The sequence below is a fragment of the Equus przewalskii genome, chromosome 3 (genome assembly GCF_037783145.1).
Source record: "Equus przewalskii isolate Varuska chromosome 3, EquPr2, whole genome shotgun sequence".
In the NCBI taxonomy this organism is placed as follows: Eukaryota; Metazoa; Chordata; class Mammalia; order Perissodactyla; family Equidae; genus Equus; species Equus przewalskii.
In genome coordinates, this window is record NC_091833.1 from 33,935,834 (window position 1) to 33,961,854 (window position 26,021).

At 45.6% G+C, this 26,021-nt stretch overlaps 1 protein-coding gene across 2 annotated transcripts in view; it reads right to left on the reverse strand.

Annotated features, from left to right (window-relative positions):
* The window catches only part of ZCCHC14 (zinc finger CCHC-type containing 14), a 66,239-nt gene that overhangs the window by 7,935 nt on the left and 32,283 nt on the right, over positions 1-26,021 (reverse strand). The window contains exons 3-9 of one of the 2 annotated variants that reach the window (XM_070612456.1): positions 23,415-23,488; positions 7,108-7,179; positions 4,163-4,272; positions 3,256-3,350; positions 3,119-3,173; positions 1,842-2,121; positions 242-333 (exon numbers count right to left, since the gene is read on the reverse strand). In XM_070612456.1, coding sequence (XP_070468557.1) covers positions 242-333; positions 1,842-2,121; positions 3,119-3,173; positions 3,256-3,350; positions 4,163-4,272; positions 7,108-7,179; positions 23,415-23,488 — 778 coding nt within the window. The remainder of the gene's footprint in view (positions 1-241; positions 334-1,841; positions 2,122-3,118; positions 3,174-3,255; positions 3,351-4,162; positions 4,273-7,107; positions 7,180-23,414; positions 23,489-26,021) is intronic. The other variant, XM_070612458.1, reaches the window with a different exon arrangement.

The window sequence follows — 26,021 nt, forward strand, 5'->3', positions numbered from 1 at the left end:
GCGATTCCCATCAAAATACCCTCCAGGGTGGAAAAGAACCCCCGACTTGTCAGATGCACTATAAAGGGCCCTTCCTAGCAACCAAAGCCACTTGTGTAGAATTTTAAAAGCATTAATTAAGGTTTGGCAAGCAGCCAGAAGTAACCCAATCACTGAGATTTAACGAAACTCCAAGTCCTAGCATGTGTCCAGCATGTTAGAAACTATAACGACACACGTTTCACAGCTATTTCACACTTACTTCTCCAGCTCCAGTTGAGTCTTCAGTTTTTTCTTTGCTCCCATGGTGAGGGATTCAAATTTATTTAGGTCTTCTTCAGTAAGGCTCAGAAACTTCCATAGGAGAAACAAATTACAAAGTTGTCGAGAATTAATTAGAATTCTGAAAACGAACCTGGAGTTTAATTTAATAAACATTCCACCCCTAGGATATGTCAACAGATAACTAGATAATAAAAGCCTTGAGAACACTAAAACATTTACTTGCTAAATGATTTCGCGGCCATAGTTCAAAATGTGAGACGTTCATTTTGCATCTGAGGGTCCCAGGCTGTGGGTGGGCCTGAGCCTTCGGCCCTGGTGCCTCAGTCACAGCTTGAAGACGGGCCACCTGGAAGGTCCATGCCACTCGTGCAGGTGACTCAAGAAAATGTCTCCCAGTTTCCACTGCTAGAGAGGCGATGTGTGGGAGTGTCCCCGGGCCCCCTCCCATCAAGCCATTTTTCCTCCCAAAGACACCACGACAGTCCTCTGCCGACTTTCCTTTCTCAATAGCTCCATCTCTCTAGGGGCAAGAGCAGCTCTGTCAGGTAGCAAGTGATCCAGGAAAGCAGACGCCGTCCGAGCTGAAAGGCTACCCGCACCCTAGCCCGCCTCACATTAGCCGGCAAACCACAGCCTGGTTCTTACGACGGTCCACACGTGACTGCTGACCTCAGCCATTTCACCTCAGACAGGAGAGTAAAACCTTCCAAACCGATCATGACCAAGGTTAGTCAAATCTGTTGTTTTTAAGATTTATGAATCCTAAACTGAGAGTATTACAAATATACTTAAAATTTGTTTTTTATTATGTAGTAAAAGCTTGATTTCTAGGTTCAATTGCAGATTTTCGGATAAATGAAATTTTTACACAGATAAACGTCATCAAGTCATTTTATCCAGCAGGGGGAGCTCAGAGTTCTAAGGTCTAATTTAGTTTTATCAGTGACACGAGACTTAAGACATTTCAGAACTTTTTTAACAATGAAAAAATGCTCCTCATCAAAACTGTCTATTATAAAAAATAATTTCTAGGTAGAACTGCTCGAATGACATCAAATTCATCTATTCCTTTAGCCATATGACCTTTCATCAAGCCAGATCGTCAGAGAGCCGCCTACTTGGACCAAAGTATTTAGGCCGCTTGTAAAGCCAGCCTTCCTGAACTGAGTGCCAGGAGGCGCACAGGCTGCACTGACGGACATTTAAGAAACAGGGGCCTGGGCACCAGAGGTCACTGTCACTACCTAGTGCAGGGCTGCTGGAGACATAATGTCCTTCACGCTGCAGAGAGGATTTAATTTGCAGAGACCCCACACTATCTAAAAAAGCTGTTTACACGCAATCCTGTCCCAGTTCTCCTGCAGCTGCAGGAAGCCTTCCACGTCAATGCCACTGCCCGCCTCCAGCATTCGTGCAGGGCTCAGGGCATGCCGCAGGAGGCCTTCAATCCCAGGCACTGGGGCTCCCACGTCACATCTAGTTCAGAAACCCAGCTCCGTTCCTCTAGGAGCGAGGTTAGGAGACAGGTTCCTCAGAAAACAAGCCAATTCTTTACACCGGCTCAGGAAGCAACATACCTTCTCCATGGTGAGCTGTTTAAAGACAGGGTAGTACTTGTGCAAACGCAGCTTCCTAAGCCAATCTAAAATTCCATTCTGCTCCTGGGTCTGAGGGGTCTGCAGACTGGAAGGCATTAAGATGGCAGGCGAGGTGTCCATCTGGGTCCGGTAGGCCAGTGCCGAGCCTGTGCCCCCAGTGTGGGAGCAGTGGGGCAAGGCGGCCGCGCTGGCCGCGTGCTGCATGTGATGCTGGGCGCTGCTCTGAGAGGACGGGATGCCAGCCACTCCGCACACAGGCCTGTGGGGACAGACAGCAGACGGGGTTTTCAAAAGACCACAGCCTCTGCAGAAGACCACTGCTGCAGCTCTGCCAGGGCTGGCCTCTACCCCTGCACTGCGGCCAAGGCCACGCCCACTGCCAATCAGAGCCTCTTCTGCCACTGCCCCCCCCGAAGTTAATGTGGACGTGTGCACGGATGTGCCTGGATCTCTTGGTGCTGGAGAGTGTGCGTATCTATCTGTGTGCACATATATATGTGTGTACACATATGTGTGTGTACATGTGTGTGTATCGCCACCAGAACTGTGGCTGAGCTGCCTACTTTCCTTGTTACTTCTATCACAGGATGATACTGCTAATCATAAATTAAAACTGACTCCCAAATCTGTAATATTCAAATTAATCTTTTTTGAAAAGTAAATCCTTGAAGGCTGGAAGGAGCAAAAAAGCATTCTACCTTCTGTCCTTGCCCCCTCCTCCCTAAACTGCAAAACCACATCAGACGTCTACTACGTGCTGACGCGTACCAGAGGGTGCAGAAGAAAGCCCACACTTTCGAAGACCTCATCATCTGACTTGTGTGGGTGTGTACACTCTGTGAGGTCAGCCCTTTTCATGTCTGCTGTCAGTCCAGACAGGTGGCCTGTTTGTCACCTGAGCACCACCATACAATCTCTGCAGGTCCTCACGGTGACAGAGGACCTCAAGAGCAGCAACTCTGGCCCCTTGTGGTGGGAGCTTGTAAAAAGAAAGATTCTCAGAAATTCCAGTGCCCTGGAATGTGCGAGGCCCAGAAACTGGCATTTGCAATAAGGAGATTTAATTGGGTATTTCAATTCCAGTGGCTCAGAGAACCACTTTTCTTTTTTGGAGACACCATAAATTGGATTATCTCTAATTCCTCTCCAGACTGAGATCGAGAATGACTTATCTCTAGAAACAATTATTTACACAATCAAGAGGAGCCTGTGTACATGCCGATTTGAAATGCGCTGCTCACAGGGTAACGTCTCACCTTCCAGACACTCCCATGACGGTACCAACTTTAGAAAGGGCAGGGTTGCCAGGACCTGTAAGTTACAATAAATATCATAAAATTTACAGACAAAAAAAATGTTTTGATTCTTACTTAATCACATTTTACAAACTCACTTGGACTTTGAAGCTGTTGGGTGGGAGATGAAGTGCTGAAAAATTTCTTAACATGGTCATTTTTTAATACGTGAGAAGGTAATGAAGCCAAATACCTAAAAATTAAACAAAGTGGTTTTATCAGCATCAAAATGGTATTACCAAACACTAATTGGTAGAGAAATTTTAATTTTCAATTAAGAGAAATAGATATTAGAGAAAAAAGTAAACAGAAGGACCTTGAGCTGTGTTCTTTCTGCTCTGATTCCATCTAATTCTTGTTATGATCCAGTGTCCCCATGTCCCTTCCCCTTGTTGACACCACATGAATCAAGACTTTCCGGGCCCATCATACAGGCAGTGAGCTGCAATATGAATGCAGTCAGCACCCTCACAATCACCCAGGACTGGCAGCCACTGTGCTGCAACGAGGTCTCAGGTGCCAAGACGGCCGTCCGCTCACAGTCCCAGAGCCCAGGCAGCAGGCCTGCCTCCTGCACCCTACAGACCAGTGTGACAGGACATGGCCAAGGGCGCAGAGACAGTGGCGGAGGAGACTTGCCCTTAGGCCCTAGTTTCATCCTGGAACAGGCTCAGCTTCCAACTACATGACAGAAACAGTAATCAGATTTTATTTCATAAGACTGCCAAAAACGGTGGCATATGCTTTGAAATTCCTTTACTCAGATTCTCAAAATCAAACCTAGGTTATTAAGATTCACCAGATCCTTCGTCAGGAGGAGAAGCCCTAGAAGCAAAGTAGAGGCCCGAACCATCCAGAGCAGCGTGGGAACTCAAGAGCTCCTTGGATGACCAGGCAGCTCACGTCCGGCCCCGCCCGGCCCTGCCCACACTGCAGACGGCCACCAGTCACTGCAGGGCCACCAGTGGGGCTGCCCCCAGGCCCTTGCGGGGTAAAGAACATTACCTCAGGTCCGCTTCCAGATCCATGTGGTTTCGCTCTACGTAAAACGAATCTGGGCCAGCTAAGCAAGGAATGAATTTCTCCAAATTTTCTTCTGGGTACAGCTGAGATAACTAAAAGAGAAGAAGAGGCACCGGGAGCATGTCAAATTCACTCTACATAACCATTCACCATTTAAGAAAATGCTAGGCAGGCACTAGATGGTGACATCTGCTGGTCTGATACAATATACCGTCCTCTTAGCTACGTGGGGTTCTGCATCCACTCAGGATGTAGAAAGTCACAAAAGAACATCGCGCCCCCACCATAACATCAAGAAAAGGCTTGATAATCCACACAATTGTACCTTTTCTTGAGTCCAGCAGAGAGCTGAGTTGCAAGGCCACCATATGAACTGAATTTCAAGAGGGACCTGCCCCTCTGAGGAGAGACAGGACACATGAACTGTCTCAGCTGTGGCAGAGTGCGAGGAACAGGTGGCCGCCATACAAGCAGGTAGAAGAGATGGGCTAAGACGGACAACACCCCACACGCTGGGTGTGGGCCAGACATCAGTCACCCAGGAGCCCCAGACTCAAAGGGAGTGTGCCTCATTCTCCAGCTCTCTTCCACAGGCAGGAGACTGGAGAGAGCCTCCACAGGCGGCACACATGTGGGTCACTGCCCTTAGGGGCAGGCAGGACACCCTGTGCCTTTCCCTGGAGCCTTCTCTCAATCCAAGGCAACAAACCCTTTAAGCTGCTGGGAAAGGGACAAGATTGCTCCTGCTCCCAGAGCCCAAGCACAGACTGCAAGTGTCTGGGATGAGGCAGAAGCAATACTTTCCAGCCTCTGGGCGGGGTAGGAAGTCCTCCTGGTAGCAGGCCACAGACAAAGCTGCCCTGCTTCTAGGGGAGGCAAAAGCAAAACCCCTCTGGCCCTGGAGAAGGGGCAAGAAGCCATTCTGGGCTGAGGATCCTGCTGCTGGGGAAGGGAGGGGCAGGGATGCTGAGAAAGCCCCTCCCAAAGGCCCTGTGCCTGAGACTGAGGCTGGACCAGGAGGGCAGAGGACCCCCCCCCCCATCCCCACTACAAGTCTATCCACAGGCAACAAGTAACAGCAGTCTACCCCGGGGGGTGAGGGGTCAACAGAGTAGGGAGACCCCTCCATGCCAGAGGCACACAAGGACTGCTGAAAGCTGCGAGTGAAGCAAGACCACTGAGAAGAACCTTCTGACACTCCAGGCCCCACTCGAGGCTCTAGCTCCCAGCAGCCCTCCACGGGAGGCATCTGAAGCCTGTGCAAAGGTAACCCCGGCAACAGCAAACCCAAACCCTGCGCAACTCCTGACCACATCAACTCAAGGACCCCCTTGTGGTCCGACAGGAGGAGCAGCATGCCCAGTTCCAGGCACACATCCTGTTCCCTCAGTCTCTCTATTTCCTAAACATGATGTCTAATATTCAATCAAAATTGCAAGACATACAAAAAAAGTAGAGGGAATAAAAAACTGTTGTGAAGATAATCAACAGAACCAGACTCAGAAATAACTCAGATGTTGGAACTCTCAGAAAAGGACTTTAAAATAACCCAGACTAACATACTAAAGGACTTGGTTAAAAAAAGGGGGGGGGGGGGACAACATGCATAAACAAATGGGAAATTCCAGAAGAGAGATGGAAATTTTTTTAAAAGACATGTTAAATGGAAAAGCTAAGAAAAACAAAAAACCATGGTACCAGAGAAGAAGAATTCAGCAAATTCAACAGGCTCATCAGCAGCCCAAGCAGAGCTGAGGAGAAACATCAGGAAACGTGAAAACAGAAATTATCCAAACTGAAACGCAGAGTGAAGGAGCAAGAAAACAAAATGAGCATCCAAGAGCTGTGGACAATGCCACAGGTCCAAGGACACATACCTGACGCCCCAGGAGGAGAGAGAGTCAGTTGGGGCAGAAGAAGTATTTGAAGAGAAAATGGACAAGAATTTTCCAAAATTAATGAAAGACAGCAAACCAGATATCCAGGAAGGTCAGAGAACCCAAAGCCAGGTTAGTATCAGCCACTGTAAACACGCAGAGAAAAGACCAACACAAGGTCAGAGTTCCCGCCAGCAACAGTGGAGTCCAGAGAAACTGCTTCCTTACAAAACGCGAGGCCAGGCACAAAGGAGAGGGAATTGACTGTGAGTGTTGCAGGGGATGCTGTGCATCCCACACAGCATGGCACAGTGGTGCTCTTCAACGCCTGAGGGGCCAAGGACAGACACAATCAAACTCCTGCCCAAGCCTCGGAACAGGACCGTCACCCGGAGTTCTTCCTACAGGATCACGTCCTCGATTTTATAATGAAAAAGGGAGACACTTCAGACATGCTGTTCCATAAACAGAGGGGAGGATCAGGAGGCAGCGCTTTGCTTGGACAGTGGGTCACTGCCGTGGCCCAGGCCAGTGGACTTAAGCATGGATTAAACATGCTGGCATGTACATATGTATGGATGGACAGGTGTATATGTAGGTAAAGAGGTATTTACTTAGTGCAACCTTTTGTTCAAATGATATTTGTTGAATCAATTTAAGAATGAACCAGAAAATCTAATACGTAAAACAGATAAAGGTGGAACTGGTGAAGTTTCCGCCCACTGCGCCTCCTGTGTGCCCCTCTCCCTCAGCCTCTGGAACCAAACCAAACCAAATGCCCTCAGCCATCTGGGCAGCTGGATCTTTCTGCCTCATCTCCTTCTCAACAACCGGAAGCAGCACAGACCGTGGCGTGGAGGACCGTGTGTTTGTGGCCACACGCCCCGCGAGGAGCAGCCCTTGGGGCTCGCTGCAGAAAGGCACGAGTTCCTGGCACCGCGCTCACTCTGCCAACTGAAGGTAGCGAGCCACTGAAGTCACTCTGCAGTGTCACCAACCACTGGGGAAGGAGGTCCTTTTGATTTTTGTAAGAGCCCTTAATCACCTTACCTTTGAAATAAATTCAGTCACTTCAGAGGAAGATTTGGTTACTGATGTTATTGAAGAATCAGACCACAAGACCTTAAAAACAAATAAACAAACAAACCTTAAAAACAGACACCACCACATACTTAATTCACAACACACTTGTCCAGGTGTTCTTCGCTGGAACAACGAGCCCTAGTGTACTGTGCACCTTGTGAATGGAGCATTTACACATCCCTTGACCTGTTAGAGAAAGAACATTCACATAACTCAAGTCTATTAAAGCTTAACTTTCTGATTTGTGCAATTATTCCAATATCACTAAATTACTCCAGCATGGAGTCTAAGGCTTGCTCCTCAAAGTTCTAGAAAGCCACTGACAATTATGACTGCTTGTGTCTGGCAGTGTACACCCTCCTCGAGTGGACCTCCTCCTCGGGGGTCATCCACGTGACTGTGGAGGCAGAATCTAGAAGTTACGAGAAGTCAGCCCCTTCACCCAAACAGGAAGTGCTCCTTATGTGCTGGGTGCTGTGAATACACTGTCAAAATGAGACAAGGTCCCTGGCCTCAGGAAGCTGACAGAACTGGGGGTGGCACAGGAGGAGCCCCCTGCCACAGGGCCAGGGCCGTCAGCACCAGAACAGCAGAGAAAGTCTTTATGGGAGCAAGCAGGAAGAAGCCGGGGACAACACCGGAAAGGGCTTCTGGAGAAGTTCTATGAGGCCTGCAGGCCAAGACCTGACCACACACCTGTTCTTCCCTGCCTGCACGCACGGAAGTGGATAGTTTTATTTCATTCCTTCCACCCTGTCAGTCTCCTGGGACGGACCGTCTGCTCTCTGGGGGCGCCGTTCTTCCTCACAACGTTTGCTGTCTAAGGTGCCGGGCGAACATGAGGGGAGGAAGGGACACGCTCATGCATATCAGACGGCTCTTCTGCACTGAGACAAGCCAGAGCAGAATCGGGAAGGCGGGTGAGCGGTCCGCTAAAGGAGGGACACGGGCAGAGGGGACAGTTTGAGAGGAGGGGGAGGCAGGGGCCAGAGCAAGAAGGGTTAAATCACCAAACAGGCACTCCCCCTAAAACCCAGAAGACATGGCTGGAGGGTTTCCAGTCAGAGAATAAAACGACCCAACGTATTTTATTACCAAAAAGAAAGCATTGCATTTATACCGATTTTGAGCAAATAGAGCTTGGAAATATCAAAACTCCTGCTCCCCACCCACCCTATCTTCTGGGAAATGGCCCACTGGGCCTGGAAGGGCTGGCCGTCTCTGTCGAAATTCACACAAGTCCCTTCCTGTTTCAGGAGTCGTCACAGCACATAACAATTAGTGAGGTGTTGGTTTCACCATAGACCCATAAATACAAGCTTACGAGGAAAAGGACCCCTCTGCTTTCTGAATTCCCACCGCCTACCAGAAAGCACTGACAAGGCAAGCATTGGCACTCTCTGAATGAACGTGCCTGGCCATCCAAAATCTACCAACACAAAATGAAAATACCAAAACTGTCTTTCTGTTTGAAGTAATCAAATCTTTTAACGCTGAAAAGAAGTTTCGGGAGGAGCAAGCTGCTACCCACATAAAACAGGAGTAACACCTAGGATTCAAGGTGGAAACTTCCCAGTCATTGCATGCTTGACCCAAAGCACTGTTGACATCTTGCATCTTTCAAAGTAAACATGCACGGGAAATTTCTGTTTTCCAATTCCTACACCATGATAAAAACCTGCCTCTCGTCTGAATCCTTTCTCTCTGTGCTTCCACATGCACGTCGCGTGCGTGCATCCTAACCCGACTGAGATGAAACCCAAGGCCCAGGCGGTGGTGCAGCATAGTCAGACCACCTTATGCTGAAGGGGACAGTCTGCTTCCCCAGCGAGCACATCCTGTAAACAGGCGCCACTCCTCCAGGCCGTCTGCTCCCAATACAATTCTCTCTCACTTCCAGAGGGAGACATCAGTTCAACCTGCGCCGACAGAAGGCTGGCTGACAGGCCACACAGCCGCCCCAGGCTCTGCACGTGACGTGGGTCTGTCTCACGCTCACGCTCCGTCTTGCCTGCCCACCTGGCCCCTGCACCAGAGGAGGGGACAGGCCCCAGGAGGGGCGTGGACACCAGAGAACAGCCCACATCATGCCACATGCTAGAGAGACACGGATCCTGTCAAATCTAAGACAGCATCAATTTGGTAAGCTATCCTGTTATTTTACATACCACCAAGAAAAAACGTTGCCAATCAAACTACACAGAGTATTTCCTATCACTTATACTTACTCAAGAGCTACTTAGCCTTATGGAGACAGATTTTAACATATCTTAAGCAAACACGAAAAGCAAAACATAACAAAACAGATATATACTTAGGATTTCTTCACACTCAGAGTCTAATCCCTCTGACTCGCTTTTCAACTCAGTTCTCAACACTTGGTCTGTCCACACAGCATCATCCTCTGGAGCATGTGGAGCAGGCTTTTCTTCACTCTGCACAGGATCAGCCCAGCCAGAGGCCCCTGCTCACTGCTCCTGCCACAGCCCCCAGGGAGCAGGCAGCCAGGGCTGCCAGATCTCTCACTGGACCTCTGAGGAGCGCTGAAGACAAAGGAGTCAGAGAACAAAGCACAGACCATGCATGAAGAAGAAAACTGTTTTACCAACTGAAAAACTATCACTAATATTCCAGTGAACTAACAGAGGAAAGCAGGGCCAAGAAGAGGATGCTACGAAAAAAGAATTGTCAGTGAACAAGAGTTCTTTGAAATTAAAAATAGGACAGCAGAAGGGAAAAACCCAACTGAAGAGATGGAAGATGAGGTAATCTTCCATAAAGTAGATCAAAAAAACCAAAGGGAAAGAATACAGACGAAGAAAATAAAACAAAGGACCAGTCTTGAGGTCCAACATGCAGACAGCAGAGTTCCAAAACAAGAAAACAGAGAAAAACAGAGCAGAGAAAATCAAAAGGATGATTCAAGGAAAGGTCCCCAAATTAATGGATCTGAGTCTTCTCTTCAGACTCAAAGGGTAAACTGCGTCTCAGCACGATGGCTGAAAACAGGCCCACACGCAAGTATGTCTCTGAGAATGTGCAAACATTTGGGGCACTAAGAGAATATCCTACAAACTTCTACAGATCATAAAACCGGTAACAGCACAGGATCAGAATCAAAACAGATCCATGCCTCTCAAAAGCAACACTGCAAGACGGTGCACAGCAGTGCTTTCAAATCCCTAAGGAACAACGACGCCTAATCTAGGGTTGGAGGCTCAGTCACACGTCAGGGGAGACAGCTAAAGACAGTTCAAGACATGGAAAGGCTCAAAAATTGTCCTTCCCAAGTACCCTTTCTAAGAAGCTACTAGAGCAATCACTAAAAACCAGGACTAAACCAAGACAAAAGATGACACCACTTGAGAACAGGGGATCACAGCCAGGAGGGAGGAGGAAACCCCCAGGTGAGGATGAAAGGGGACCCCACGGTGAGACCTGGGTACTGGGCTGAAGACCACCAAGTCCAGGTTGGAGGAGAGCCACAGCTCCAAAGATGAAAGGGATGGGACGCCGGACGGATCTGAACTCAACGAGGGGAGTGTTAGACACCCAGGGAAAACTTGAGGGGGAAGGCGTTCTCTAAGTACTTGTCCCGAAGCAAAAAGCAAACAAACAAAAAGAGATGATCAACTCCAGGGAGAACGAAACCCTGGGAAGGAGAAGCAGTGAGCATATTCCATGCGGCCCCAGGGCCGCAGCCCCACAGGCCATGCTCATGGGCACACAGCCCCCAAGGGGCACATGGAAGGATGGGTGCCCTGCTCCTCTTGGCCAGCGTGCAGAATTATACATTATCCCTTCCAGCGCTGCACACAGAGAGCTGATGAAAACAAAACCAAATCAAAATAGCAGAAAAGACTCATCCTTTGCTAATAGCGATAAAATATCAAGCAGTTAAGACTGTTTGGAGATGAAAAAATAAACTTTTAAAGAAAAGATGTATCATTAAAATAAATGGAATGTCTGGGTTCTTAAGGCAGAGTGACTTAAAAAGAATGCTTTTTCACGTGTGAGGAAGATTGGCCCTGAGCTAACATCTGTGCTAATCTTCCTCTCCACCACAGCGTGCCTTCACAAGTGGTGCTAGGTCTGTGCCTGGGATCCGAACCTGTGAACCCTGGGCGGCTGAAGCAGAGTGTGCGAACTTAGCCACTGTGCCATCAGGCAGGCCCCAAGAAGGCTTTTTTATTAGTATTATTCTAAAATTATTTTTAAGTCAATAAAACTCTACAGTCTAACAGGTGTTTCAAGGGCTTGGGTTACCTTTTGATGTTTTTGTCCTCCCTGTCCTTCATGTCCTTGATGTACAATAAGTAAGTTATTAATAACTTTAATTAGCAAGTAATACTTTGTTATTCCAGTTTCTCAACAGCAAATCTGGAAAAGCTGGTGAAGTCTGGACACCTCACATGTACAAAGTTACACACTACTTTTATACTTAAAAAGATTCTGGGGCCAGCCCAGCGGGGCAGCAGTTAAGTTCACACATTCTGCTTCTCGGCGGCCCGGGGTTCGCCGGTTCGGATCCTGGGTGTGGACATGGCACCGCTTGGCACACCGTGCTGTGGTAGGCGTCCCACATATAAAGTAGAGGAAGATGGGCATGGATGTTGGCTCAGGGCCAGTCTTCCTCAGCCAAAAGAGGAGGATTGCCCTTAGTTAGCTCAGGGCTAATCTTCCTAAAAAAAAAAGATTCTGTCATTCACTTCCTGTATACTGATTTGATCTCCTTAATAACTAATAACTAGCAATCACAACTTCAGCAAAAACAAAACCAACTCCACAGAAAAGAACAGCAGACTCAACTCCTATTCGCAGGACACTTGTATACTCTGACGTCACCTTACTCCGGTTACTTACGTCTTCCTATAAAAGAGTAACCTTTCATTTGTATCCTGGAAAACAATGATACATAAAAAATTCAAACTAGAGATGCACAAGGCTGAGAAAGCTGGTGGGGCGGAGTCATGCTTTCTCCCTGAAGAAGTGAAGGCTTTCAGAAAGAAAAGGCTCCTTGAAGTCTCCTGGTCCTGTGCCGGCAGACGTCGCCCCTTAGCCAGGTGCGGCGGAGGCTCCTAAGAAAGGCTTCACTGTTCCGCTCATAGTGTAACGGCTACTTACGCCAGGTACAAAGGACAACTTACTAAAGGACAACTGATTTAACCTGCATCAGTTAGGAGCCTGTGGACAGCAGGAAAGGTTTAATCCTCAGGTAATTAAAAAAAGAAGTTTTATTGAGTTTCAACTGACAATGAGCTGCACATATTTAAAGGGTCAATTTGGTAAGTTTTGCCACATGTACACACCCACGAAACCACCACGCCAATCAATATAATCAACACATCCATCACCCCCAAAAGTCTCCTCCTGGCCCCCTCCCCAGGGAGCCATTGATCTGCTTTCTGTCACCGCAGATGAGTGTGCATTTTCTACAATTTCACGGAAGTGGACTCATACAGGACACTCTTTTTTGGCCGGGGGAGGGCGCTGGTTTCTCACACAGCATGGTTATGTGTGTTTCCTCTACACTGCTGAGTCCTCTGAGTGTGTGCACTGCACGAATGTGACACCACTCTCCCGCGGACGGAGACCCGGGCTGTTACAAACACGGCTGGGAGGGACGTTCACGCACAGATCTCTGTAGGAGAGTGTGCTTTCGTCTCCTTGGGGTAAATACCTAGGAGCAGAACTGATGGGGTGTATTTTAGAGACATGTTTAATTTTTTAAAAAAACCGCCAACCTGCTTTCCAAGGCAGCTGTACCATTTTACAGCCCCAGCCCCACGCAGCAGCGCAGGAGAGGCCCAGTTCGGCCACATCCCTGCCAACAGCTGGCATGGCCAGTCTTTACTTTCAGCCGTTCGAAGAGGCATGCAGTATTATGTCAGTGTGATCTTAACTGGTATGTTCCTGCTGATTAACGATGCTGACCATCTGTTCACACGCGCTTTCGCCACCATACTCTTCCCTGGTGAAGCGTCTGTTCAAATCTTTGGCTCATTTTTTATTGGGGTATTTTCTTATTATTGAGTTCTGAGAGTTCTTTATATATTCTGAATACAAATCCTTTATCAAATATGTAATTTACAAATATTTCCTCCTAGTATGTGCCCTGTCTTACCATTTTTTTTTTTTAGTTTTATTGAGGTCGTATGGGGTTATAACTGTGAAATTTCAGGTGTACCTTTTTATATTTCAGTTTCTGTATAGACTGCATGGCGCTCACCACCAACAGTCTAGTTTTTATCTGTCACCACACATATGTGCTCCTTTACCCCTTTCGCCGAACCCCTCAACCCCCTTCCCCTCTGGTAGCTACTAATCTGTTTTTGTTATCCATGTGCTTGTTTATCTTCCACATATGAGTGAAGTCATATATTCTTTGTCTTTCTCTGTCTGGCTTATTTCACTTAATATAATACCTTCAAGGTCCATCCACGTTGTTGTAAATAGGACGATTTTGTCTTTTCTATAGCTGAGTAGTATTCCATTGTGTGTGTATACATATATACACCACATCTTCTTTATCCATTCACCAGTGCATGGGCACTTGGGTTGCTTCCAAGTCTTGGCTATTGTGAATAATGCTGCAGTGAACATAGGGGTGCATAAGTTTCTTTGAATTGTTGATTTCATGTTCTTTGCATAAGGGTCATATGTATTTCTATTTTTAACTTTTTGAGAAATCTCATACTGTTTTCCACAGTGGCTGCACCAGTTTGCATTCCCACCAGCAGTGGATGAGGGTTCCCTTTTCTCTACATCCTGTCCAACATACGTGTTATTTCTTCTCTTGTTAATTATAGCCACTGTGATGGGTGTGAGGTGATATCTCATTGTAGTTTTGATTTCCAATTCCCTAATAATTAGTGATGTTGAACATCTTCTCATGGACATCTGTATATCAAATGCCTGTTCGTACCCTCTGCCCATTTGTTTTTCTTTTTCTTTTCTGTGTGTGAGGAAGATCGTCCCTGAGCTAACATCTGTATTGTGTAGGTGGGGCGCTGCCACAGCATGGCCTGGTGAGCGGTGAGGAGGTCTGCAGCAGGGTCTGGACCTGCAGACCATGTGCTGCCGGAGCCGAGCTCGAGAAGCTAACCACTGTGCCACCAGGCTGGCCCTCCTCTGCCCCTTTTCTCATCAGGCTGTTTGTTTTCTGTTGTTGAGTTGTATGAATTCTTTATATATTTTGGAGATTAACCCCTTGTTGGGTATATGATTTGAAAATACTTTTTCCCAGTTGGTGGGTTGTCTGTTTATTTTGTTCCTGGTCTCCTTTGCCTTGCAGGAGCTCCTTAGTCTGATGAAGTCCTGTTTGTTTATTTTTTTTTTGTTTCCCTTGCCTAAGTAGATGTGGTATTTGAAAAGATCCTTCTAAGACTGATGTCAAAGAGTGTACTGCCCATATTTTCTTCTAGGAGTTTTATGGTTTCATGTCTTACTTTCAAGTCTTTGATCCATTTTGAGCTAATTTTTTTGTATGGTGTAAGATAATGGTTTAATTTCATTCTTTTGCATATGGCTGTCCAATTTTCCCAACAACATTTATTGAAGAGACTTTCCTTTCTCCATTGTGTTTTCTTGGCTCCTTATTGAAGATTAGCTGTCCACAGTTGTGTGGTTTTATTTCAGAGCTCTCAGTTCTGTTCCATTGATCTGTGTGTGTGTTTTTGTGCCAGTACCATGCTGTTTTGATTACTATAGCTTTGTAACACAGCTTGAAGTTAGGAATTCTTTTTTTTTAATTGGCACCTGAGCTAACATCTGTTGCCAATCTTTTTTTTTCTCTTCTTCTCCCCAAAGCCCCGCGGTACATAGTTGTATATTCTGCTTGCAGGTCTTTCTAGCTGTGCTATGTGGGAAGCCACCTCAGCACGGCCTGATGAACAGGTCATCACCCTGTTCATCACCTGATGAATAGGTCCACACCCAGGATCCAAACTGGCAAAACTCTGGGCTGCCAAAGTGGAGCACGCAAACTTAACCACTCAGCCACAGGGCCGGCCCCTGAGGTTAAGAATTCTGATGCCTCCAGCTTCGTTCTTTCTTCTCAGGATTGCTTTAGCTATTTGGGGACTTTTGTTGTTCCATGTAAATTTTGGGGTTTTGTTCTATTTCTGCGAAGAATGTCATTGGGATTCTGATTGAGATTGCATTGAATCTGTAGATTGCTTTAGGTAGTAGGGACATTTTAACTATGTTTATTCTTCCAAGACATACACATGGAATATCTTCCTGGTTCTTTACATCTTCTTCAATTTCTTTCAATAATGTCTTACGGTTTTCAGTGCATAGGTCTTTCACCTCCTTGGTTAAATTTATTCCTAGATATTTTATTCTTTTTGTTGTGATTGTAAATGGGATCATTTCCTTAACTTCTCTTCTGCTAGCTCGTTATTAGTGTATAGAAATACGACTGTTTTTTCTAAGTTGATTTTGCAACTCTGCTGTAGTTGTTGATTATTTCTAATAGCTTTCTGGTGGATTCTTTATGATTTTCTATATAAAGAATAATGTTGTCCACAAACAGTGACAGTTTGATCTCTTCCTTTCTAATCTGAATACTTTTTATTTCTTTTTCTTGCCTAATTGCTCTGGCCCAAACCTCCAGTACCATGCTGAATAGAAGTGGTGCGAGTGGGCACCCTTGTCTTGTTCCTGTTCACAGAGGGATGGCTTTCAGTTTTTCACTGTTGAGTATGATGTTGGTGTGGGTTTGTCATATATGGCCTTTATTATGTTGAGGTTACTTTCCTTCTATACTCATTTTATTCAGAGTTTTTATCATAAGAGGATGCTGGATCTTGTCAGATGCTTCCTCTGTGTCTACTGAGATGATCATGTGGTTTTTATTCTTCATTTTGTTAATGTGGTGTATCACACTGATCAATTTGCGGATGTTGAACCATCACTATGTCCCTGGTATAAATGCCACTTGATCATAGTGTGTGATCCTTTTAATGTATTGCTGTATTCAATTTGCCAATATTTTGTTGAGGATTTTTGCATCTATGTTCATCAGCGATATTGGCCTGTAATTTTCCTTCTTTGTGTTGTCCTTGTCTGGCTTTGGATCTGGGTGATGTTGGCCTCATAGAATGAGTTAGGAAGTGCTCCATTTTCTTCAATTTTTTAGAATAGTTTGAGAATGATCAGTATTAAATCTTTGAATGTTTGGTAGAATTCTCCAGAGAAGCTGTCTGGTCCTGGACTTTTATTTTTTGGGAGGTTTTTGAGGACTATTTCAATCTCTTTACTTCTGATTGGTCTATTCAGATTCTCTATTTCTTCTTGATTCAGTTTTGGGAGGCTGTATGAGTCTAAGAATTTATCTATTTCTTCTAGGTTGTCCAATTTGTTGGCATATAGTTTTTCATAGTATTCTCTTATAATTCTTCTATTTCTGCGGTATACGTTGTAATTTCTCCTGTTTCATTTCTAATTTCATTTATTTGAGCCTTCTTTCTTTTTTTCTTGGTGAGTCTGGATAAGAGTCTGTCAATTTTATTTTTCTTCTCAAAGAACAAGCTCTTAGTTTCATTGATTCCTTCTGTTGTTTTTTCAGTCTCTATTTCATTTATTTCTGCTCTGATTTTCATTTACCTCCTCCTGCCGACTTTGAGCTTCATGTGTTCTTTCTCTAGCTCTCTTAGGTGTAGTTTAAGCTTACTTATTTGAGATTTTTCTTCTTGGTTGAGATGGGCCTGTATTGCTATAAACTTCTCCCTTACTATTGCTTTTGCTGCATGCCAGTTGGTATGATGTGTTTTCATTTTCATTTGTCTCCAGGCATTTTTTAATTTCTCCTTTGATTTATTCATTGATCCAATGGTTGTTCAGTAGCATGTTGCCCACACATATTTGTGACTTTCCTAGCCTTTTTCTTGTAGTCAGTTTCTAATTTCATAGCACTGTGCTCAGACAAGATGCTTGATATGATTTTAATCTTCTTAAATTTATCGAGGCTTGCTTTGTTTCCCAACGTATGGTCTATCTTTGAGAATGCTCCATGTGCACTTGAAAAGAAAGCGTATTCTGCCGTTTTTGGATGAAGTGTTCTATATATACATATTAAGTCCATCTGGTCTAATAGTTCATTTAGGGACACTGTTTACTTGTTGACTTTCTGTCTGGATGAACTGTCCATTAATGTAAGTGGGGTGTTGAGGTCCCCTACTGTTAGTGCGTTGCTGTTAATTTCTCCCTTTAGGTCTGTTAATAGTTGCTTTATATCCTTTGGTGCTCCTATGTTAGGTGCCTATACAGTCATAAGTGTTACATCCTCTTGGTGGAATGTCCTTTTTATCATTATATACTGCCCTTTGTCTCTCACTGTCTTTTTTATCTTGACGTCTGCTTGTCTAAGTATGGCAACACCTGCTTTCTTTGTTTGCCTTTTGCTTGGAGTATCGTCTTCCATCCCTTCACCCTGATCCTGTTTGTCTTTAGAACTGGGATGTGTTTCCTGGAAGCAGCATCTTGTTGGGTCTTGTTTTTTAATCCATCCAGCCACTCTGTGTCTTTTGATTGGAGAATTCAATCCATTGTTACATTCAGAGTGATGATTGATATATGAGGGCTTAGTCATGCCATTTTATCTCTTGTTTTCTGGTTGTTCTATATTTCCAATGTTTCTTTTTTTTTTTTTTTTTTTAATCTAAATGAGGAAGATTAGCCCTGAGCTAACATCTGCTGCCAATCCTCTTTTTTGCTGAGGAAGACTGGGCCTGAGCTAACATCCATGCCCATCTTCCTCTACTTTGTATGTGGGATGCCTGCCACAGCATGGCTTGGCAAGCGGTGTGTAGGTCCACACCCAGGATCCAAAGGAGTGAACCCCAGGCCACCGGAGTGGAACATGCAAACTTAACTGCTGTGCCACCAGGCTGGCCCTCCATTGTTTCTTTTCCCTTGTATTTCTGACTGCCATTTCAGTTTGATAGTTTTCTGTGATGGTTTTCTCAGTTTTTTCTTTATTTATGAATTGTGGCTCTGCTCTGACTTGTTTAGTGGTTACCATGAGGTTTGTATAAAAGATCTCATAAATGAGATAGTCCATTTTCTGACAGCATCTTATCTCCATTGGCCTAAGCAGGTTCCATCCCTTTCCTCTTCCCCTTCTGATTTATTGTTGTGACAAACTGTTATTTTCTGTGTTGTGAGTTTGTGACTAAACTGAAGTGTTTATAGTTATTTTTGATGTATTCCTTCCCTTTGTCTTTTATAATTGTTTACTGAATTATTCTGACATAGAGCTGAAATTTTCTGATTCTGCCTGTCTATTTATTCTCCCTGCTCAAGGTTTTGTAAAGCTTTGCTTTTTTGCTACAGGTAGAAGGGCTTCCTTCATCATCTCTTGTCAGGCAGTTCTAGTGGCAATGAACTCCCTCAGCTTTTGTTTATCTGGGAAAGCGTTTATTTCTCCATCATATCTGAAGGATAGTTTCACTGGATAGAGTACTCTTGGCTGAAAGTTTCTGTCTTTCAGTATTTTGAATATATCATTCCACCTTCTCCTAGCCTGCAAGGTTTCTGCTGAGAAATCTGCTGCAAGCCTGATGGGGGTTCCCCTGTAGGTTATTATCTTCTGCCTTGCTGCCTTTAATATCTGTCATTGACTTTTGGCAGTTTTAATGGTATACGCCTTGGAGAAGGTCTTTTTGCATTGATGTAATTAGGGGTTCTACTGGCTCATGTACTTGTCAGTCCAGTTCCTTCCCCAGGTTTGGGAAGGTCTCAGCTATTATTTGTTTGAACCAGCTCTCTGCTCCTTTCTCCCTTTCTTCTCCCTCTGGAATACCTATACTCCTTATGTTGCTTTTCCTAAGTTGGATATTTATTGAAGAATTTCTTCATTTTTAAAAACATCTTAGTTCTCTCTCCTCCTCCACCTGAAGCATTTCATATATTTCTATCCTCTAAATCACTAATTCTGTCCTTGAAGATGTCAGCTCTATTTTTCATGGATTCTAGATTATTTTTTATCTCATTAATTGTGTTCTTCATATCCAGAATTTGTTTGCTTTTTTTTAAGAGTTTCAATCTCTTTGGTGAACTGTTCCTTCTGCTCATTAATTTTATTCCTGACCTCATCAAACTGTCTTTTTGAGTTTTCTTGTAACTCGAGTTTCTGACACTACTTTGAATCTCTGTCCCTTAGATTGTAAATTTCTGTGGCTTCAGGACTGGTTTCTGGAGACTTGTCACTTTCCTTCTGCTCTGAAGTGTTAACGCAGTTCTTCATGGCGTTGGATGCAGCGATCTTCTGCAGCACGTCTGTGGTAGTATCAGACCCCACCTGCCACCGCTGGGGGGGAGCAGGAGCTGTGTGTTCTGATCCAGCCCGCCTGCTGGAAGCTGGGTGGGTGGGCTACTCTGCATTCACCTGGGCTGGCTGCAACCACTGTGCTGGTTGCACTCACCTCAGAATGGCCGCTGTGCTGGGAAGGCCGGTTGCGCACCACAGGCAGGACCCCTGTGCTTGGCAGGGGACAGGCTGAGCTGCTGTATGCTAAGAAGGAGGGGCACCTAAGCAGGGGATGAGCTGCCACTGGTGGGTCCCGTGGGCTGCTGTGCTCTACAGGCAGGGGCTCCTTCTGAGCAGGCAGGTTATCTTCTCAACCAAGCTGTAGTAGGGGATACGGGCACTCACTTGGTGGCTGAGCCACCACTTGGTGTAGAGTGTTCCCATGGGCAGGGCTGCCACAGCACGTTGGGCGCTCCCGGGGGCCAAGCTGCAACTTTGAATGTATTCAGGCAGACCAGGCTGTCCCTGCCTCCTCTTACAGTCGCACACGGCTGCTGTGTGAGGATCTGTAAACTGGCTTGCTGCCAGGGGTAGGGGTAGGGGAGAGGGTGCACTTACTTAGATCCACTGTCTCCCAGGGATCCAGTCCACCTGCCTTCAGATGTATAGTTGCTTGGATCTCTCGGCAGTCCTGTCGTGCTGGGAAGGGAGTCCTCTGCTGGTTAATGAATGTCCATTTTGTTGTAATTTAAAGGGGAGAGACTGAGGGAACAACTCACTCCACCATGATGCTGACATCACTCTCTCCCTGTTTGATCATTTTCTTAACAGTGCCTTTTGAAGAGCAAGATTGAAATTCTGATGAAGTGTAATTTATTTTGTCTTTAATAAATGTTTTCAGTATTGTATCTAAGAAATTTTTGCCTAGTTTAAGTCACAAAGTTTCCTCCTATGCTTTCTCCTAGAAGTTTTATAGTTTTACATTTTACATTTATGTCTATGATCAACTTTTAAGTTAATTTCTATAGAAGAGGTGAGGTTTGGTCAAGATTCATTTTTCTGCATATAGACGTCTGTTCCAGAACCATTTGTTGAAAAGACCATCCGTTCTTCATTGAACTGCTTTTGTACCTTTGTCAAAAATCAACTGACCGTTGACATGTGAGTCTAATTCTGGATTCTGTTCCATGCCACTGACGGGTGCCTCTACCCTTTCAGCAATGCCAGAGTCTGTGTTCCTGTCGTTTCATAGTAAGTCTTGTTACGAGGTAGTGTGAGTCTTCCAACTTTTTTCTTCTTTTCAAAATTGTTTGACTACTCTATAGGTCTTTCTGTATACATTTTAGAATCAACCTGTTGATTTTTAAAAGAGAAAAATCCTACTGGGACTTATTTTTGAGGAGGGAGCCATTTAAGATGATGAAAAGTTCCTAAGTTTAAAGACCTTTAGATGTGAAGTCATCCTCTCCTCATGCTGCCCGTCAGCTCTCCCTCTTTACAGAACTGGAGTATGTGAGACAGCGAGCCAGAGTGAGTGAGATGAAACGCCGGAAGCTACGTAACCAGAAGGTGGTGTCACTTGTCTTCCGTGATAGCAGTCTCGATTCTGAGCACATGAGTAACACAGATCAGTATCCTCCAAGCACACACTTACACAGACGGAGAAGAGGACAGCTCGCCAGCCCACAACAAGCACACACTTACACAGACGGAGAAGAGGACAGCTCGCCAGCCCACAACAAGCACACACTTACACAGACGGAGAAGAGGATGGCTCGCCAGCCCACAACAAGCACACGGTTTACGCCACACAAATCAACAGTGTGTGTTGTAAATAATAAGACTGACGTTTAAAATTGCTGATTGTATCATTCCTTTGCGCCTTGACTTAGCATCCAATGTACTTTGGGTGTAAACTCTTAGGGCCTATCAAGTCGGTAACCCAAAAGAAAAACTAGTTGGACTGCTGGGTAGTGAAGGATTATCACTTTCCTAAATAAAATACTTACATCAGTTCTCATAGCAGGAAAAGTAAGCTTTTCAGATAGCTGAAGCTTCTTCTCTAAGTACTAGCACACTTCAGCTTAACCATGTGGGGCAGCAACATCTCAAACTCAACCCCTAACCCGCGGGGACAGCTGTCAGTGCCGACCTCAAGCTGCAGCCCCTAGTGGAGTGCAGCGACCTCAGAGATGTGGCCAGCCTGCAGGCCGACAGCTCCAGGCTGCTGCTGGAGTTGTCCAGCTTGCTTTCGGAGGACTCAGGGCACCATGTCCCTGTCCCCGTCAGCCTGCTGCCTCTCCCGTCCTGATCACAACTCCCTCCTCCAGGGAGAGGCCGTGAGAGGCCAGGTGTCTGTTCTGCCAAAGCTCATTTCTTTAGAGAGAAGCTGCAGACAGCCATGTTGCATACAGTTGCCACATCTCACGCAACACAAGCCCGATTCCCTCGCCACAAGGAACGGGACTTAAGACCGGGGCTGAATCAAAGCCCAGTGTGATCAGACAGGCTGTGAGAGGGGCCAACCACCCTAGAATGGCTCGACGCTCAGCTGTTTCCCAACAGGCAGTCCCCATGGAGGCGGAAAACGACCACCATCTGCCCCTCAGGGCAGACCTGACAGCTGGGCACGCACGTGCGGGCAGAGTGGTGGAGAGGACACAACAGGCCTGCCGTTCCAGGGACTTGCTGGGCTCTCCAACCCCTACTAGGCCTTGAAGATGGTGGGATTCCCAGATCCTCTGGCTGCTGAGACTTGGGTGCTGGTCACAAGCTTAACAACCTCCAAAACCTAATGTAAGTCTTTCTCATACATCTTGAAAAAACCCATCCATAGCGTAATAGTTGATTCTCACGACGCAGCACCTCCCGTATCAAAGGAAGATGTTATCCTTTTGGTAGTCAAAGTATTCTGATGCAGCTACATGCTTTGAAAAGTTAATAAACCTGCACATACTATACACACTAGATAATAACCAGAAGCTTTTATTCCTGAGAACTTTCCTTATCAATCAGTATTCAACAATGCATGTGGTCAAGGGAGAATCTCACACAACATGACAGGCAAGTAACAGAACCTTGGGGACACAGCCAGCCAAAACACATTCCCAGCCTCTTTTGCAGCTAAGTGGAACCAGGAAACTAAGTTCTGGTCAATAAAACATAAGCGGAAATGTTTAGTGGCTGCTTTCAGGAATGTTCCTTAAAAGAAAGATAAAAGTAACCTTTTCCCCTCCTCTTCATCCTGTGTCTTGCTGGGTGGAATAAAATGTGAGGACTGGAGCCCTAGCTACCATTTTGGACCATGACCACCTCCTAGGGATGTCAAAGCAGTCAACTGGAGAGAGCCTGGACTTCTAAGTATTTTATGGAGCACAGATGCCATACCAGCCCCATCCCTGTATACTCTGAAATTGTTGTTTAAGCCACTGTTACAGTAGGTATATCTCAATTTTCACGATTCTCTACTTTAGCCAACTTTGGTGACCAACTAGGAGCGGCTGAGCATGTCAACCTAGGGGACGTTCACCATACAGACCAAGGCGCTTTTGTCATCTAGCGGGTACAGAGGAAAGCTCGTGTCTGCAGGCACCCATTACACCCAGATCCTACGCTGCGTCCTGTGGATCGGCTATCTCATTTAATTCTATTTAACCCATCCTCCTTTACTGGATGAAGGTTTGGGGCACTGAGAAGTTCCGCATTGTCCTTGGTCACACGGTTGACAGGGCTGGAACTGGACTGTTAACCGCAGGCTGTCCCAGAGCCCAGGACCCTCCCCGTCCTGGAGGCTGCTGAGGTGAGGGGTGAGCAGTCCCACAGGAGGAAGCCCAGCTGGCCCCGAGCTGGAGACGGCCCACCCCCGAGGCCTGGTCCCAGCTTTCCAGCTCTCAGAGCACTGGCACAGGGCTTTGCAAAAATGCCCACATTTTATTCAGAGAAATAAAAGTATCTATTCATGGTAAATGTTTCCTTCCTATCCCTCAGGGGAGAAAAGGGGAAAAAAACTTTAGCATCTTACCTCAAAGGAACATTCAACATTTCTTTCATTTTTTTTGTGTGATAATCCCTTCAGGTCTATCTTTTCAACACTCACTGTAAAGTAAAAAAAAAAAATTACAAAAATGAAATAAAACCTTGAGGTACACATGATTAGTCAGCATCTGACGTTTCAGCAATTTTCAAAACAAGGCCTTCAGTGCCCAGCGCCGCTCGGTCTCCTCTGCGGTGTGCTTGCCCGGAATGGGAACTGAAGGGGAAGGCAAGAAGCCACGAAGCTCCAGAACGGAGGTGAAGTTAAAAGTAAAACAGAAAAATGGGCACAGAGTAAAAAGAAATCACAGAAAAGAGAACAGTGCTGGAAAAGAGAACACAAGTGTATCCGAATGCCTAAGAGTGGAGACAATGACAACACACTGGCTATGCTGTGCTCCGGCTTCCGCACAGCTACACCCAGCGCCTGCACTGGGACTGTCGGACACCCGGGCCCAGTCTCGCATCTGGATCTCCTTCTCAACAGGCGCGGTTTTGTCTTTCTGTGACAGGGCCAGGCTGGGGGTGACCCGGGCGGCAGTCACAGAACAAACTATGAAATTCCTAACGCTGCCTCGAAAGACCACGACTAGGACCGTCAGAGACGGCAGCCGCACAGACGGACAAAGACATAACGGACACCTGTCACCAGAGAGCTCTCCAGCCCTCTCTCTGCATACCTCCCTTTGCACATACATGGGCACATCTTTTTTTCTCTTCAAAAATAAAATGATACAATTAAGTTTTTAAGTGCTTAAACTTAAGTTCTAAGATACACATTAGGTATGTAAGATGCAAATATTTGAGCACAAATATTTGTTGAAGATAAAATCATCACTTCTCAAAGGAAGGAAGAGGGTGAAAGGGGTGACTGGACACGTGTGTGGTGATGGATGGTAATTAGTCTTTGGGTGGTGAACATGACGTAATCTACACAGAAATTGAAATATAATGATGTATGCCTGAAATTGAGCAAAAAACCCACCAACCAACAGCAACAGCCACTTATCAAACATGACGTAGTGTCCCAAATCTCAAACCACAGTAAGGTATGTATGTCCTATTTCTGATTCAAACACAAATGTTCCTCAAGTACTAATATAACCGATTGTTCAAGCTTATATATTTTTGCAGGCATGAACAATCAAATGATCCATCTTTTACAGGTAACTAGGAAAGACCATAACAAATGAGGAAGGCTTCAGTATGTGAACATTATGTACACCTCCCTCTATTATTTTTCACTATTTCTAGAGGTCATGTGGCAGTGTACTATGGGATTTCCACAGATCTTTAAAACCTAACTGTCTTACAAAACACTCAACATAACTTATCAAAACTATGATGTTACACTTCTCACAGACACCCAATCTCCCGGTCTGCTACACCAATGTTTTCCAAAGTTTTCTCCAAAGAACACCAGTACTGCAAGATGTCCAGGGCCATCCTCAAAAAGTTTCATGGTCAAAAAATTTACAGGAAAAATCTGAGAAACTCCTTCTTATAAACTGTCCATGCACATGAGCATATTAAAGGCTCTGAGAAGTCCTGCAATGTTATTAGCAACAATTTCATAATTTTTTTAGCCACAGAGCTCTTTCTTCCCCTAACGTGTATGCACACCCCAGACAACAATGAACTGCTCCGTCAGCATGCTCTGGGGAAGGTACTAACACTGTGCCACCCAATACTGTAGCCTCGAACCACATATGACCCTTTACATTTGTATTAATTACGACTGAACAAAACTGAGAAGCTAATTCCTCAGTTGCACTAACCTCATTCTAAGTGCTCAAAGGCCACATGTGGCTAGTGGCTACCACACTATACAGCACAGACACAGAACATTCAGTCATCACCAAGGGTTCTACTGTTCTAAGCCAGGGGCTACCAACCTACAGGCTGCCCTCTGCCTGTCTGTGTAAATGGTTTTACTGGCAGACGGCCACGCCATTTGTTTACATATCATCATGGCTGCTTCCCACCCACAACAGCAGAGCTGAGCAGCTGCGCCAGACACTGCTTGCCTCCCAAAGCCAGAGAGATTCCCTCTCTGGATCTTTGCAGAAACATTTGAGGAGCCCTGCTCTAAACCAACAATCGTTCATTCACCAACGTGTCTCATCAAGTTCCTGCTGGGGACCAGGCCACGTTCTTGGGCCGGGGATCTTGGGGGAACAGGAAGGATGGGTCTTCGCCCCCACTGAGATTATGGTGTGTCGGGGAAAGGCCCTTTACCCGCTAAGGGAGCCTCTCATGAGCCCCTCGAATCTGGTAAAGATGCACCAGGGTCAAGGGGCATCTTGGGAGATACAAGAGCCCACTCGGCTTAGGGTATTTTAAGCTTAAAATAACACCTCACAGGAAGGAATTAATCTAAAAAAATGTTTGCTTCCTTCCTGGCAAAACAAAGCAGAACACTACATTTAGAGGCTGCAAACCTCCCTATTTTCACTCGGAAACTACTCACTATTCCCGTCTGACTTCCTCAGTCAGATTGTCAGCAAATAAACAGTGTCTATGTTTTCCCAACTAGTATTTCTTAAAACTTACCCACGATAACGTCACTCTAATCCAGATCTTCTACTTCTGCATT